The following is a 17,695-nucleotide window of genomic DNA, read 5'->3' on the forward strand; positions in this document are numbered from 1 at the left end:
TCCCCCCACTGCAGTGCGATCTCAGAGTGAGAATATAAAAGTAGCGGGGGTATGGGGGGTGCAGCCCCATGCATAAACGTGGTTCGTGTTGTGGGCTTTTTTTTTCTCCAGTTTATTTGTATTTCACGAAAGTGCATTTTCTTCGTGAAAAGGAGTTTGTCTGTTTACGTTTCGTTGAAACATAATTGCAATGGGTTGAGGTAGACCCAAATGAAAACATATTCTGTGTAGAAAACAAATCTCTATGAGCAGGGTTCAGTTACAAAAAGATTCGTTAAGCACTTTCACTTCAGAATAAAGGCCTAACCCAATACAACTCTTAAATGTACATTTAAAATGATCATGTTTTCCAAGAAACAGAACATGCAAGATATCAAGTCACTAATAGATTAATAACAATGTTCTTAAAATGTTTGATTATTACAATTCCTTCTTAATTTTAACAGTTTTACATTGAAGCAGTTACTGACCTCTGGTCTGGTAAGAATTCACTATGACCTGAAAATCATGCTCTGTTTTCCAAAACACTATTTTGCTTCCTATCCGTCATATGTACTTCTATAATATCAATGGCAAACAAAATAAATTTTTTTTAAATTACTTCATATCTGTGAATGTTTAAAGACAACATTGTTTGCATTTCCATTATGTACTGCATACGGGGTGTTTATAAATACACTGCAGTATTTTCTGTTCTGTCTTACAGAGAAGCCACTTAAGTTCAAACATGTGGTAATATATACCACACTAACTGTTAGAAGCATATCTGTAACTCACTCAAAAAGACGTGCCCATGTGTTCAGAAATAGATGGCTCAACATTGATGTATATACAGTAATTGTAAAATTCACATAGGTACATTCCTAACATTCATGACTCAACATCTTTACCTTTATTATGTTTGAGTTCAAACATACCCTTCAGACTATAGATCTTTCTTATGTTTAAATGTTTTTATTATTACTGATATTATTACTGATAACTATGTTTATTATTAATGGCATTCACAGTATATTCAAACAACATGGCATTATAACTCCCTTTTACTTCCATGATGGAAATACTGACTTTGTTTTCTACTGCCATATCACACAATGATCCAATTTTTCTGGCTTATTACTGATAATTGTGTTTGATACTATTGGTATCTACACTATATTCAAACAGCATGGCATTGTAACTCCCTTTTTGCTTCCATGATGGAAATACTGACTTTGTTTACAATTGCCATATCACATGTGGATCCCAAAATCAGTTTGCACTTAGTAACATTTTTAACAAACTGTCAACCTTATTCACAAAATAACCTTTTCGTCAAAAAGGAAGTCATTCAGAATACTAAGTTCCCTCTGAGTTATTATCAATTATTGTTAATTTAGACATCTACCTAGTTCTTAATATCACTGTCCTTCAGGAACTTGAATGACAACTACCATTATGAAGTTGGGCTTTCTAAAATGCTTGATTCAAACCTAGTTTTCAATATCATTAAACTTATTTGATGTCCTAATACACAAGTTCTTTTGGTGAAGTATTAGCTGTAAACTTTAAAAATGATGTACTGTGTTCACTTCAGAACTAAAGCATTCCAAGAAAACCTGGTCACCAGCCCCCAGGGGGAAAAAGTAATCTACAATCATCATAAACTGAACATAAAAGAAATCCATTTATTTTATTCCCATTCTGACAATGAGAATGCTAGAGTCTCCCTCATAGCCATCCCTTTTGTGTCTCTGATGACCTAATCACAAAACACACACACACATACACACACACACACACACACACACACACACACACACACACACACACACACACACATTAAAATCAGTGCAATTAGAACTCTGATAACACTGATCTCTTTGCTGGAAAAAAGTTCCTTAACATTTATGTCTGATCTTTATGGATAATAACTGAATACAATAATATCATATCCATTTTAACTAGCATGAAATCAGATAGTAAATTTCAGGGTGAGATAGTTTTAGCCTTTTTGAAAATCCTATGAGTTTTTAATATAAGAAACACATTTTTGCATCAAAGTATTCAATATGTTACCCACATAAATCACTCATCTGTCACTGCTGACACATCTGCATTACCAGCTGCATATTTTACTTAGACAGATAATCCTCTGTAAAAGGGAATTGTTTAGCCACAGCTCTTTTGTACAATTTTGCCATTTATACTGAATAATTAATTTCAGTAAAATATATTAGTGATACAAAATGTAGTACTTTTTATTAAATATTAATTTTACCCACAATATTCACTTCAGAATAATAGATGTATTTATTGCAGCACATCAACTTAAAGAATTCATAATCAATGACTTCATCTTTTTCGTTCTTAGAAGTATTAGTGATTTCTTGGTTTTCTACGGGTTATACATTTTACCTCTTTGTCATGAGATATATAATTATCTTTATTAACTGCTGTCTGTTTGTCTGAGTGTTTCTGCTATTATTTATTAACACTGCATGCAGAAAGTTGACTTAACTGCACTTGTAGTAGTATCTGTTGAAATTATAGGCTCTTCCTATAAAGTCTAAAACCTATACGCTTACTATATGATTTACGCCACCTTTTATTGATCTCTTCTCGTTAAGAACAGATGGCTACAACACAGTTTCCCTGATACTGCAATCTTCAAAATATACCGTTTAACCAGTAGACATAAACTTTCAGTTATTAGACATCCATAGCTGTCACCATTTTATCATACTGAAAAAATCTTTTTTTTACCCTCATACCTCAGAACTTTTTTCAACTTAGCTGAGAGTGTCAGTGCATGATATGCTTCTCACTCTTACTGGACCTTAAAAGTGTGTGTTAATACTTGTATGTCAAGTTTTTAGGACTGCCTAATGTTGTAAGTTCTTTATGTAGTGCATTTTTAGTTTGTTAATACTTTGTCGACTGCTTAATATAACACTCTGTCTTTGGGTAAATACAATGCAACATGAATGCCTTAAAATCTTTTCTGAAGAATGGCCAAGGTAGAGTTTGAATCCTGCAAGTTGCAACCAAATATCTCAACAAAATGCTTGGGAATAAAAAAAATAAGTACAGTACATCATAAAATTGGTTGTTATCATACTAGCTGCTTTTAAGCTGAGTTTATTGTGTGAAAAGTTTATTCTGATGAAGTGCTGTTTGCAGAAGGATGAAAGCATTTTTGTAATTGTACTTTATTAAAGTATGCCGTGGTTTATACAACTTACACTTTGATACAGGCTTCTTTACATTATTTTCTCTAGAATGAAGCATTCCACTAGCTTTTCCTTAATTGTTTTGCTTTCTGATAGCAAAAATAACTAAACTAGTTCTGCCAAAAGTAGAGGACAAAAGCTTAACTACACCAGCACGACTAAAGAATGCACCAACACACAAGATGTCACACATATCTCTTAAATGCTTGCAATTTAATGTATACTTTTGTTCATGGTTACAGTCAGCTACTTCATTGAAGTAAACTGTGACTACATTTTATTACCTGCTAGCACAAGAAGTGAAAACACTTCAGAAAATTACTCTCAAAAAGACATTTCATATCCTTGCATGTCCTTTTGTAGTCAAAAAGAGAAAAGGTCACGCTTTCCCAGGCCATGAGAAACACATATTTTGCAGAGGAAACATGCTATTAGTAGGAAAAAAGTGAGAGTAGAAAAAATACATAATATATGTAGCCTAGCATCAACTCTGGACCTTACAAGAGACAGTTGGCATATTGGTTAAGGTCATCACCTCTCATGCACAAGGTACAGGGTTGGATCCTGACCTCTGACCAATGCCTGTTTGGAGTCTGCATGCTCTTCTTGTGTCTCTGTGTGGTTCCTCCCACTTCTAAAAAACCTTCTGAGTGTTTCCATCTCAAACACACCAACGAATAGCACTATGGGCAGCAGCACAGACTGTATAGACTGTAGTACCCTATAGGGGGAAAAAGTTGTATAAACCAACCACTTTAGACATATATTGTGGTGTGTAATGTCTTCCAGATAGGAGAACACAGATCACAGACTGCATGCCATAGCAAGGTTAGCCACTCAATGGTATAAAAATATGGCTCTAGGTGATTCAGTTCTGTTGACTAATGTCATGTTGACTAATGTCACCAAAAATGGGCATGGATATTTGCCAGTGATAAGTGGAATGAGGACCCGGCCTACTCCAACCTACCCCACAGACCCATGAGATTGGTGGTCATATTGGCCAGTGTGTGCCTGCCATAAAGCCCAACAACCCTGGGTCAATAAGCTACTGGCCGACTAATGTTCAATTGCCCATCTTGGGTTACCTGGGATATTTCTGTTGAGCAAAAATAGAATGTAAAACCAATTAACCTGCTAAACATGAATAAGAATTGCCACACTCAGTGTAGGTTCTCAGACAGGATGAGATGGTAAGGAGGAGGCTAGACATCCTATGTATCCAGGAGAGAAGATGGAAGGGCAGTGCAGCAAAGCCACTTAGCTTGGTATTCAGAATCTATTATTCAGGAGAAGGACAGGCTAGAAATGGTGTGGGAACTCTGGTAAGGGAGAGGCTTCAGAAGGCAGTGAGGGATGTCATCAGAGTCATGGCAATTAGACTCCAACCTAATGATATACCCTCACAGCAGGGTTATGATAATGAGGAAAAGAGTGCATTCACACAGCAGTTGCAGGACTTACTAGATAAAGCAGGACAACATGAGCTGGTCTTCATAATGGGTGATATGAATGCACATATTGGGATAGATAGAACAGCATATTGAGGACTCCCTGGGTCCAAAGGGGTGGGCAACAGGAACAAAGAAGGAGAGGCCATTCTAGACTTCTGTTTGGCAAATGGCTTGATAGTAGCCAACACATGATTCAGAAAGACAGACAGTCACTAGATCACATACAAGAGTGGCCAATATGCAAATCAGGTAGATTTCCTCCTGGTAAAGAAAGGCACTGGGGAAGAATTAGAGATTTCAAAGTCAACCCCAGTGAAACAGTCAGCCCACAGCATTAAGCACTGGTTGCCACAATCAACTGTAAGCAGTGGTCATAGAACGCTCTAAAGTCAACAGAGACAAGGCTGAACACATGGAAATAAACCGGAGAGAAAGTAAAACAGTTCAAGGAATTACTTAAGGCTCTAGCACCTCAAGAAGAGGAGAAAACAGGTGGAATTGAAGAATGTCATCTCAAAACAGCATGTGTGAGGACTACAGAACAGATATGTGGCCGAGCCAGCTATGGAAATAAGGTACATCAGGAAAGCTAGGGGTGGAATGCAGACGTCCAGGAAGTCATCAAAAAAAATTATGAGTGTAGGAAAAAGTGGAAGATAGAAAAGATGGGTCAGGCTAGGAAGGAGTACTTGTTGGCTAACAATGAGGCTAAGAAAGGTGTTGCAACAGGAAACTATATCACAGTACAAGCCAAATTCAGAAAAATAAAGAAAACCATCAAATACCATCAAAGGCAGATGGAAGGAGTATTCCAGCAGCTTTTGAACAAAGGAAACCCCACAAAAGCTGTACTGCTCCAGACACAGCCTACAATGAGGAAAGAACAAGAGCCCACCGTAAAAGAAGTAAGAACAGCACTAAGGAAACGAAGTCAGGAAAAGAAGAAGGCTTAGATAAGGGCACAGTAGATATAAAGATGTTGGGTGAGATAGCGGAGAAATGGCTCCTGAGGGTATTCATAGCAGTGTGGAGAGAAAGGCACATCCCAAACAACTGGAGAGTAAACATACTAGTGGCACTGTTCAAGAACACAGGGTACATTCACAACTGTGGGCAGTGCAAAGGTATTAAACTCCTGTCACATTGCATGAAAGTCCAGGAGAGGGTGACTGATAAATGAATACACAGAGTAGCTGAAAATAAGATGGGAGATTAGCAGTTCGGATTCAGATCAGGATGCAGCATAACTGACCCAATGTTTGCAATGAGACAGATAGTTGAGAAGAAGCTAGAGATGAGAAAAGAGTCGGATTGGGGATTCCTACACTTAGAGAAAGCATTTGACAAGGTCCCAAGAAAGCTGACTTGGGCAGTCTTGCTGTTAGTGCAAGCTATGTACAAAGACACAATGATTCAAGTACAAACAGTGTTTGGTCTTACAGAGGGATTCATAGTGAGACTGGATGTGCATTAGGTTTCAGTTCCGAGCCCACTGCTGTTCATACTACCTTAGCAAATAGGTCCGAGGGGAGGATCATCAAAGTTGTTGTATGCAGATGATGTGGCATTACAGGCAGACTCTGAGCAAGAACTTCATCAAGGATAAGGGAATGGAATGCAAACCTGAAGGCACATGGGATGAAATGGAGTACAGATAAGGCAGTTGTAATGGCAGCAAATAAGGAAACCAGAAGAAGCTGCGAAGTGAGATAGAAAGGAAAATAGTGAAACAAGTTAACAGCTTCAAGTATCTGGGAAGGGTGGTAGAGGAGAAAGGACGTCTGAATGAGGAGGTCTAAGCTAGAATCAGAGGGGCTGTAGCAAACTGGTACAGAGTGTCAGATGTAGTATGTGACAGAAGAATCCCAAAGGAGCTGAAAAATAAGGTGTACAAAACTGTGGTGTGACCAGTACAACTGTATAATATAGAAACCTTGGCAGTAAAGGCAGAGCAGTTGAGGACGCTAGAGGCGACAAAGATGAAGTGCCTGAGATGAGTATTAGGACAGACACTATGGGACAGACAAAGAAATGAGGACATAAGAGCAGAAGCCAAAGTAGTTTTAATTGTAGAAAAAGTCAGACAGAACAGATTACTGTGGTTCAGCACGTGCAGAAAAGCAGAAGACAATCTAGTGAAGATCATTTGGGACAGACAGGAAGACGGCAAGAGGAAACAAGGACACCCATTGAAGAAGGGTGAAGAGTGGCACTGAATAGAGAGAGAGATGGCGACAGATGACACAATACCTCAACCCCATGCAGAAAATGGGAAAGAACAGGGTTGATGATGATAATGATGATGAATTATGCCATAACATTTATAGTATGTGTGTATATATATATATATATATATATATATATATATATATATATATATATATATATATGCTGCATTATTTTTTCCTTAGAAGATTTTCACCTTGGACCCTATCTGTAAATGGGTATGTCCATTAAGGATAAAACAGTTCAAAAATATTAATTAATGCATTAATTAATTACTTACTTTGCAGGCATTCACACTTTTTTATGAAGCTTGGGTCAGTTCACTAAAACTGGTGGAAATTCAAATGGAAGGTTGATGATAAAACTGCTAATGATGAAGTTATCTGGTTCAACTCTACGAATTTCCACACAGAATTCCCATTCTTTAGCCATGTGTTTACCTACATTAGAATATATAATTTATGAAGTACAGGTGGCATGGTCCCTTGCACGGACTGTAGAACTGGGAGATTAACCTCCCTGAGAAGGTGATATTTCTTTTCAGGTTGTAGTGGCAGTTCATGGAATTGGCCATGATGCCTTGGCATTTGGAAGACTAATCATCAAAAGCCAGTCTACAGACAGCCTAGAAAAAACATCAAAAGGAAAAGAAAATATACCTTGGAATTCCACACAGGCCAAAGCAATAATGATGGAGTTTGGGTTTTGTTTTATTGCATGGCTTTTTAAGTCACTTGTCAAGTTTCCCTATCTTTAAGATCCAAGTACAGTCTCTAAACTTTCAAAATTGCACTTAAGGAACACTTTTCTAAATCCTGGACATGCTCCTGCTCACTCCCAGGCTGATAAATCAGACTTCTTCAAACTTCTTCCTCCCTCCATTCATAATATTAACTCAGTCTGCTTTAATCACCTTACTTTAACCTCTTCATCTCTCATCCTCTTTCATTCTCTTAACTCTATCTGATTAACCTAATATTCCACTTTCTCTTATGACTAACCTATTATATTTTCTGCTTCTCTACTTTCATCTTCCATGTTTCCTACTACTACATCCCTAACTTATTTCTTTTTGTAAACTATGTTCTCTACAACTACACATTTTCCTTATGACTACTCCAATAATTTTGCCATGAATAGCACAGTCACTGCATGTAAAAAATGTATCTATACTATGTACGTAATTGTGCTTATATATTTGCTACTGATTAGATAAATTATTTTTCTACTGTCAAGTGAATATTATGTTTATACTACTACAATTTATCTTTTAACTTTTTGTGGAGCTTTTCTCCCTGGGCCTCCACTGAAAATGGGTTCTTTAAGGCCCAGTTGGACTTTCTCCGTAAACAAATGTTAAATAAATAAATAAGTGATCCCTTGTTCAGGTTTCTGCCACCAGGCATGTTCATCAACCACTTTTACTACAAAACTTCCATTATTTTTGTTTTCTTCATAGATTTACTTGTTGGCCAGTATCAATTAAACCACACTCATAAAAACAGAAGATGGTATAAATATAGTAGGAATCAGGTCTGAGTGCACTTCCCACTGTAGAGATGCTATATGAGAGATGCTTTTAAGTATTATTCTGGTCTTTTCTTTAAACCTTTTTCTCATTCTTATTGTTCTCTCTCAACCTGATTTCATCTGATATGAGAAAATGCTATTTAAATATGTTTACACCATACTACAACTAGAAGACATTACCTGGGTCATTACCAGTTGTGTCTGCAATGCTGTAACCTGAGGTCAGCTGTATCTGCTAAGGCATAAATTGTCAGCTGCAGAATGCTGATCACCTGTACAGCAAAACAAGATAGTGCTGATAGATGGGCAGGGGCTAAGTAATGTGGTTTTAGTATCTTTCTTGTTCATGTACCATTTATCCTGCAGTACTTTATAGCACAATTAACAGCATTTACTTGCCACAGAGATGTTGTATGAGGTGAGGTGAGGGTTAACTGTACTCTTGGAGGCGAGGGTTAACTGTACTCTTGAAAATTAATTCTTAAATCAACAGATTTATGCTCTTCAAGACTAATATTGGAGGGGAAAAAAACTAAAACTGCAACTCAAACTTCAAAAGCTCAGAAAGGATTAATTCTAAAATTATTTTTGCTTGGTAAGACAACAAATTGGAGATGTAAAGCTCATTCTAGCTTTCTAGCCCACCACTCTGCTTTCTAAAAGGGAAATAAAATGCAGAGTTATTACTGGTTATGCTACTCACCACGGTGCTTTCATTACTCTTCTCCTCCTCACCAGTCCCACTGAAAGGTTGACAGTCTTCTGCATGGCCATTGCAAAAACAACTTCCTCTGATGATGAGATCATAAATGGCATAATGGGCAAACTGCTGGGGCTTGCCATGCAACCTTGACTTCTGGCATGGACACTCCTGACGTTTCAAAAGTAGGAGACGGAGGTTTGTCAGCTTCATAATATCCTGGGCCCTAGGGGTATATGGATCTTCAATTTTGTTTGTTGAAGTCAAAGCACGGAATATCACCTGAGGATGAGAGTACATGGAATACTGAAATAAAATACATTGAATTCACTCAGTTCTCTCTGAAACAGGTACAATTGCACACACTCATATTATTTATACTAAAGGTATTATTCCCTTTTCTTATTTTTTCTTGCAAAAGTGCATCGTGACTTGATATAGTAGAGGTCCTGAATTATTACTATGTAGGTGCTAGGAAGTTCCAGTAGGCCGAATACACAATGTGAATATTTCTTATTCACACAACCCCCACAATATTAAACATTTCTCCTCAGGTTGGGCAATCAACATGCACTCTTAGCATGCTTGAAGTACTACTGTCACTTAAGTCATTTTGTAATTAAAGGCATCCCAGATCATGCCTGAAAGGGTCCTCACACCAGTGCACTTACCTGGTTAACAAATGAAAAATGAAATAAAACAAAATATGCATGGTCCTGAGGTCAAACCAAATAGAAAAGCACATAAACTCTTCAGTTCTGGATCTGATGTAGTCAACAAAAATTTGCACCAAACACCATATGCTGGGAATGAAAATTAAAAGTCAAGGCAGATGAAAATCAGGGAATATTTATTTTACTTGTTTTTATCTGCAGCTGGTATAAACAGGATATAAATAGTATGGTGAAACATTACTGGGGGAAACTAAATGCAGGAATTTGCTCATTTACTTATATAGTTTCATCTTTCTTAAGCAAATAAGATGATTTTGGCACTTGTGTCTCCAGTTATAAGCAACTCATGAACTTCTTGCATGTCCTTTTCAAAGTAAAGCTATATAAAAAGATTGCTGGAATAAACTATTGACATGGGAAACTACAATCTTATTTAACGTTTAGTTAACCTACTCTGTAGGATGCTTCAAACCCCCACACACACACACACCACCCTTAAATAAATAGACCAACTCTGAGATTGCAACACAGTGGACAAAGGAGCAAACTTACGGCGGCTGTTGGCCAACTGCCTTCTTTTCCCCAGTAACCTGTCGATGATGTGAGGAGTCAATGAAGTGCTGTTTCACTGTTGTCGTCTTGATGATTTGTATTTCGAGTAAGTCGGTTTTTGATAATCTAAAGTAGACCCATACATACACACACACACACACACACACACATATATATATATATATATATATATACATATATATATATATATATATATATATATATATATATATATATATATATATATATATATATATAGAGAGAGATAGATACACACACACACACACACACACACATATATATATATATATATATATATATATATATATATATATATAGTTACAATGTGTTTCATTTCACAGGACAAATTCTTGAGAGTCTTTGGTCATAAAATGCTATAGTCAGCTTTATGTACTGTCAGCTATACCATTCACTTTGGATATTCATTGTGGTCACAGTTGTTTGACTGTGGAATTAGTATGTATAAATTATGGGGTGTAGGGGCAGAGCTCCCCCTCTAAAAATGGTGTTGTTGACTTTAGCATGGAAGAATTGGCATGTTTAGAATTTCAGTGCACATTTTTTTCTATCTATGCAGTTTATGTTTTTCGTGTTTTTATATCACAACTGTGAAGTAGTTACTTTAGATTAGCAATTATATTTTATACTGGCTTGGGTTTTGGCTTGGTTTGGGTGCTAGAATTTACTATAAATTTCTTGGCTGTAAATATAACGGAACAGCTTTACATTTGCAGTCTTTTCTTGGTAAATTGTGTGTGTAGAGATGTAGTAAGCCTGTCAATGTAGTCATTTGATCATTAGTGTTTTGACCATTAGTGGTGTTGATCATTCTTATTATACTCAAAATTGTATATATATATATATATATATATATATATATATATATATATATATATATATATATATATATATATATATATATATAAAAAATTTAGGGGAATATTTGTCACACTATAAAAAGGGCTCTACCCCCATAATATTGGATTCTTCTAGGAAGGGAAGTACTTTTTGTGGACACTGCAAATATTGCAATTTGATGTCAAAGACCACTACATTTACTTCAGCCAACACTAGTAAGGTATATGATATTAGGAGCTTTGTCACATGTAGTACATCATGGGTGGTATATATGGCTTTGTGTAGATGCGGTTCATTTTATATTGGACAAACTGTGTCATCTAAAACAAAGGATTGCCACCCATCTTAGTGATATAAAATGCAAGAGGATGAGAAGTGCATTATATAAGCACATTTTAAATCATCCTACGGCTCACTTTGTTTTTGTTGGTATTGATAAAGTAAATGATAGGATTAAAGAGGATGTACTTAAACATAAGATATTAACTAATAAAGAACGTAGATGGATAGTAAATTTAGGTGCTTTATTTAAGCCAGGTCTAAATGACCATTGGTAACTATTTCATCTTTAGTTAATGAAGATTTAGGTTACATCCAAATGTTTTTTGTATTTGTGTGTACACATACAAAAACATTTTTTGTAATGTTAGTATGTATGTCTGCATACATTATGTATTTATGCATATATTTATTTTGATTGTGTATAATTTAGGTTTATCCATGCAGACATATGTATTGGTGCAAGTGTCTATGAATAAGTGATCTAGTCTTAGATTTAAGACTAGTATAATATAATATATAAAAATATATATTTATATCATGTTTTTTGGGGGGCCTCTTTAATGTGTGATTAATGTTTAATGTTTAATGTGTAATGAATGGTACACTGGTTTAGAATAAGTATTTTTTTAATATATTCAGTACTAGTTTAGTAAGGGATTAAACACCAATATATATGTTTTCACTTTCGGGTGATATTTGTAGATTATCCCTTTAAGAGAGACTAAATGTGATTGTGGTAACACGCATATATGCGTGGTGAGCTCATACTGCTGTTCAACACTGATGACGCTCAGTTCGAGCGAAACCGGTCTGTGGGGCAGACTGTTTCTGGCTTAAATAAAGCCTTTCTTCCAAAATGGCCGACTATTTGTCTTTTATTATAGTGCTGGACAAGTTTGGTGTTTTATATATATATGTATATATATATTTATACACACACATATATATCTTGAGAGAAAGAGGTGCACATACATACACACAAACTTTAAAACACATAAACTTAGTATATATGTATGTGTGTGGGGAGGGTGCATAAATTTATATATACATATATATATATATATATATATATATATATATATATATATACAGAGAGAGAGAGACTTACTTATTGATTTGCCTATCTACTGTAACACTATAACAAGATCAAAGGGTGTGGAAAACACATATATGAGCTACATGATAAGTTATTTTGTTTATCACCACCCTACTAGAGTCATCACAAACTTTATCATCACTCTTCCAATATCATCAGGTTCTGGAACTCATTTAAATATTTACAGTTACTACTGCAGCACTCATAATATTAACATTTATTTTAATAATACTCATAATTAAAGTCAAATAACACAAAACCTACAGGAGATAACTTGGACTGTAATCACCATGTTATTCAGTACAGAAATATACAAAATATTTATGCAAAGTATATATATATATATATATATATATATATATATATATATATATATATATATATATATATATATATATATATATATATTTTATTTTTTTATTTATTTATTTTTTTTTTGATTTAGGAGTAGACAATCTGGTCAAGAATAGCAAAAAGTGTGGAATTCAGAAAGGGTTGTGGAGTACCAAGAGTCTAATTTTTCTAGCTGTATCTGGAGCACCTAAGATGTGCAGCACAGTTCTGAGTAGAACTGTAATCATTTTATTGCTCTTGATGTGCCATAGCATGCAGGACCATAGTGCAATGAACTAACATTCCCTGACATTACTCAGTATGTCTGGGCAGCATTCACTTGTCCATGTTGTACACACTGCCCTCTGTAATGTTTAATATAGTGTCCGAAACAGTCTGGTATGGTGTGGAAATGTATGCTATACTGAAACTGTCTTGACTGCTAAGGTACCATTACGTTTGTAATATAAAGGAATCAGACAGGCTAAAAGGCAAATGTGTCCATTTCTAAGAGGGATCCCCATCAGCAAACCTCTTTTGCAGTTAATGACAGTTGCAGAAGTCACATGCAGGAGTGTCTGTACAACATTTCTTTATGTTGGCCATATACTTTCATGATGGCACTACCTTGAACTTACCATGGGTTGGCGGGGGTGATACTGTCTGTGCCTAAATGATTATTTCACCCCTTATGTTGCATCCCACTTCTGTATTTGTCAGAACAGTCAACAGTGTTTCATCTTCTATGAAGGAGTTAGACACCCCTGCTCTCTAGTCTCATATGCATACCTAACAAGGCATCTCACATCTACATTTATTCATAACATGACAAAAGTTATAGAGTTAACGTTTCTGTAGACTGCACATAACATGTGTAATCCATATAAAGCTGCAAATCTGTGCAGAAGTGGCCTCCACAAATGACAGCAGAATACTAACAAGATCATCTGAAAACTACTCAAGTGAAAGGTCAACAACAACAAAAATAAAAAAAACAAAGGAAGCTGATTTTTACATAAAACACATCTCATTTTCTAAAAAATTCTATGTTAAGCTACTTTTATTTTGCATTCATAGTACTCCTTTATTTTATTTTGAAGTTATTTTCTTTTACTTGTTAAACATGAAATAATATGTACTATTCAGAAACACTGTATGCAATGAATATGACTGTTGTCTTGGAGTAAACATCCAAACCCTTTCTACATGACGCAGAAGAAAAGCAGCCTCTAACTGAAGACCAGCTAAATTGCCATGGTGGACAAAAAAAATCTGTCATGGAGTACAGTGTATATGTATATATATATATATATATATATATATATATATATATATATATATATAAGCTTATACATACGAATATCCAGTAGTGTGTTACTTAGAAATCAACTAGTACATGCAGATTGTGAGTCGTGGCATTACTCCCCTAAAGATAGGAGCTACCAAGTAGAAGGAAAGTCCTCTTGATAGTTTTCTACACCTCTAGGTAAGCTGCAGTAATATCTATTGCCTTGCTATCATAATGTTCCTACATGACCCAAAACATGTGCAGATATTGAAGTGTATAATGTCAGAAATATGCATATGCTCAAATGTACAAATAAGCATGTGTGTCTGTGTATACATTTGTGTGTGTGTGCGCGTGTCTGTATATATATATATATATATATATATATATATATATATATATATATATATATATATATATATATACATTTGTATACACACACACACACACACACACACACACACACACACACACACACACACACACACACACTCTCTCACACATATATATATATATATATATATATATATATATATATAGATAGATAGATATATATTTTGTAAATCTCCTGCAAAAAGTCATGGACGTTACAAAACAATACAGCTGAAGCACCTAAAGTCCTTAATGGGTCATTTGCCTATATCCTATGAGTCTCCATTATAGGAAGTTTAAGGGATTGATCACACAGTAAAAACTCTAGCTTGGCTGCGTTTTTTTTGCAGATTTACTGAATGGTTTGTCTTTGTGACCTTTTTACCCTTTGTGTGTGTGTGTATACATATATATATACATATATCTATATATATATCTATATATATATCTATATATATATATATATATATATATATATATATATATATATATATATATATATATATACATATACATATTATATTATAGTCTTGGACATGAATTAAGGCATTATGTGATAGCTGGAATGTTGTTCCCACTCAGTCAGTGTTAAATGTATTACTTCTATGCTGTGTTGGTACCATCTACCTGTCTGCTTGGAGCTACCTATATGTATCTGTACATCTAATTAAGGTGCACAACAATGTTTAGAATCAGTGACATCATTTCAACATGGGTATGTAAATAATGACATGAACTGTATCTTGGTACAGTGACACAAAAATGAGGCATTCAAATGAGTCTTTCTTTTTGATTCACATGCATCTACTGAGAATACTTCTTAGTGCCCCACAACTAATAAATCTCAGTGAGTAAGAACAGCACTTGAGTTTCTTCTTTCTTAACAAACTAAGGTGAAAAACGTTAAACCAAAACATGACAAAAGAGTACTCCAAATACAAAAGCTTTCCATCATGCAGCAGTCTGCAAAATGAATGCTACTTTTATACATACATATATACTCACTGCACTTTTTTCTGAAAAATTGGCAAAAATATGTCAAAACAATTCCCTACATTTTGCATTCACTGTTTTTCTATACATGCATTATATTCTTATAAAAACATAAAAAAAATCTAGGTTTTCTGGAATGGAACCTTGGAGTCCATGTATTAGTTTTAAACTTTTGATGCAGCCAGACCACTACAATATTCAAATTGCAGTTCCTTATCACTAGAATGTAGAAAATTGTAATTGGACTGATAGTAGAAATATGAAAATGACATCACAGAAGAGAAAAACATAGCAAAATAAGCTACTGTATCAGCAAGGAATGATACTTCTGACCTGCACACAAGGCAGCCAGTGAATAGTAGTACGCTGAACATGGGATCCATGGTTTTGTACGCTAAAATAATATGAGTTGAATAGTACGTCAGATAATTATTTTACAACAAACAATAAAAAACTGGAAGAGATAGAAAGCATGCTTTCCAACCAGTTCAGTGCAGTCCAGATGCTCACAGAAGTGGATGATGAAACATGATTAAAGTTTGCAGCACCAAAACCAAACCAAAAAGGTCTTCAGAAAAACATGACAAAACTGGAAGACAGACAAATAAAGCAAAACAGAAGAATTTATGGTTTACTAGTACTTCTGAAAAACTGGAAGGGAATACTTCTGTGGTCTTCATGAAGATACCTCTACAAAAGTGGATAGGTTTGCAAGCAAAAGACTGAATGAAAAACCACACTGTGTCTTTATCCCCGGTACTTTAACAGCTAGTCACAACTATTTCAGTTTAAGTTCCAAACATATCAGCTAAAGGAACATTTATTACCCAATTTATGGTTGAGGAGTAGGCTACTGAAGAAGGGTGATGCTAGACTGTTAGTGGACAATGATTTCTCCACAAGAAAGAAGATAAATGTGTTTATTTAGTTAATGAGATTGTATCAAGAGAAGAAGATGAAATTCAAGTTTGTGTATCATGCATTTTTCAAAAAGTTTTATATGCTGGAAAAGCTATTAGATGACAAGATGGCTAAAATGCTAAGTCTAATGCTAAAATTAGGTGGTATCAGACAAGGTAGAGGGAACCAGGAAAGACCCATGTGGAAATAGAAACCAACCTTCTCTACTAATTAAATTTTAGAGGGGGAGGAGAAGCCAGGAGAAACTACCTTGTGACTTATTTTGAAAAGCATTAGAGGGAAGTGCTATCCATGCCACAGAATAAAAGACTTGAACTAGAATCTCATCCTCCACCTCATGCTTCAGGAAGAAGGTAATATACAACAGCAAGTTTGTTAGGAACCTGAACCTGTCTCTACAATAAATGGGATTAAAGGGCATTTTCTTTAAACCAAATACAAAATACAGTACTGTGTTCTGTTATTTAAATTTTGCTGAACAATGTAAACTTTACTTTTCCAGGTAATTTATATAAATATGACAGATTTTCCTTACAAGGAAGAAGGGGCAAAATTCTACTTGCAATTTTACAAGAGGGTTTGGGATATGACTGGCTGGTTAGTCAAGGAGGGGGTGTTTCCTAAGCATAATAAGAACATGCCCTGTCTGTTTTGCATGCCTAAAAAAGATTGCCTAGACTATAAGTGACATGTAGGAGCTATCCTTGGCAAGAACAACATCTATTTCTCAAAAAATCACCCGCAAATGTTTTCTTCTCAATTTTTTTCTGCAGAAGTATGTTTGCCTATACTGTCATGCAGATGATTACTATTCTCTAAAAAAACAAACAAAAAAACATTTTTTTTAATAATTAGTGTAAAAAATGCCTTTAAAACCTGTCCCCAGAGTTGGAATTGCAGGAATTACACTTCCTCCTGCCTTACATTAATTATATGTGCAAACAGTGTAGAATTACCTCACTGTTAGGTCAGCTACTAATTAGCGTTCATTTTAATGCCAACAGAACTGTAAAATAATTAGTCATCATGGCAACTGGAAAGTAATTAGGCAACTGCCAACTTGTTAAATTAACAGTCTCGCAAAAAAGTAAAGCTAAAAGTTAAGTACTTATTTTTTATTTTTATTTATTCTTTGTTGACTGGGTTAGTCCCTCTAGGCTAGTAGCCTCTTTTCAGAGAAGAC

At 35.1% G+C, this 17,695-nt stretch overlaps 1 protein-coding gene across 1 annotated transcript in view; it reads right to left on the reverse strand.

The window, feature by feature from the left end:
- Nucleotides 1–17,695, reverse strand: part of LOC122807660 (netrin-4-like) — a 1,595,546-nt gene that overhangs the window by 1,123,223 nt on the left and 454,628 nt on the right. The window contains exon 3 of the mRNA XM_044078603.1: nucleotides 9,126–9,404. Coding sequence (XP_043934538.1) covers nucleotides 9,126–9,404 — 279 coding nt within the window. The remainder of the gene's footprint in view (nucleotides 1–9,125; nucleotides 9,405–17,695) is intronic.

The sequence above is a fragment of the Protopterus annectens genome, chromosome 7.part1, assembly GCF_019279795.1.
Source record: "Protopterus annectens isolate FY-2018-M chromosome 7.part1, PAN1.0, whole genome shotgun sequence".
Taxonomy (NCBI): Eukaryota; Metazoa; Chordata; order Ceratodontiformes; family Protopteridae; genus Protopterus; species Protopterus annectens.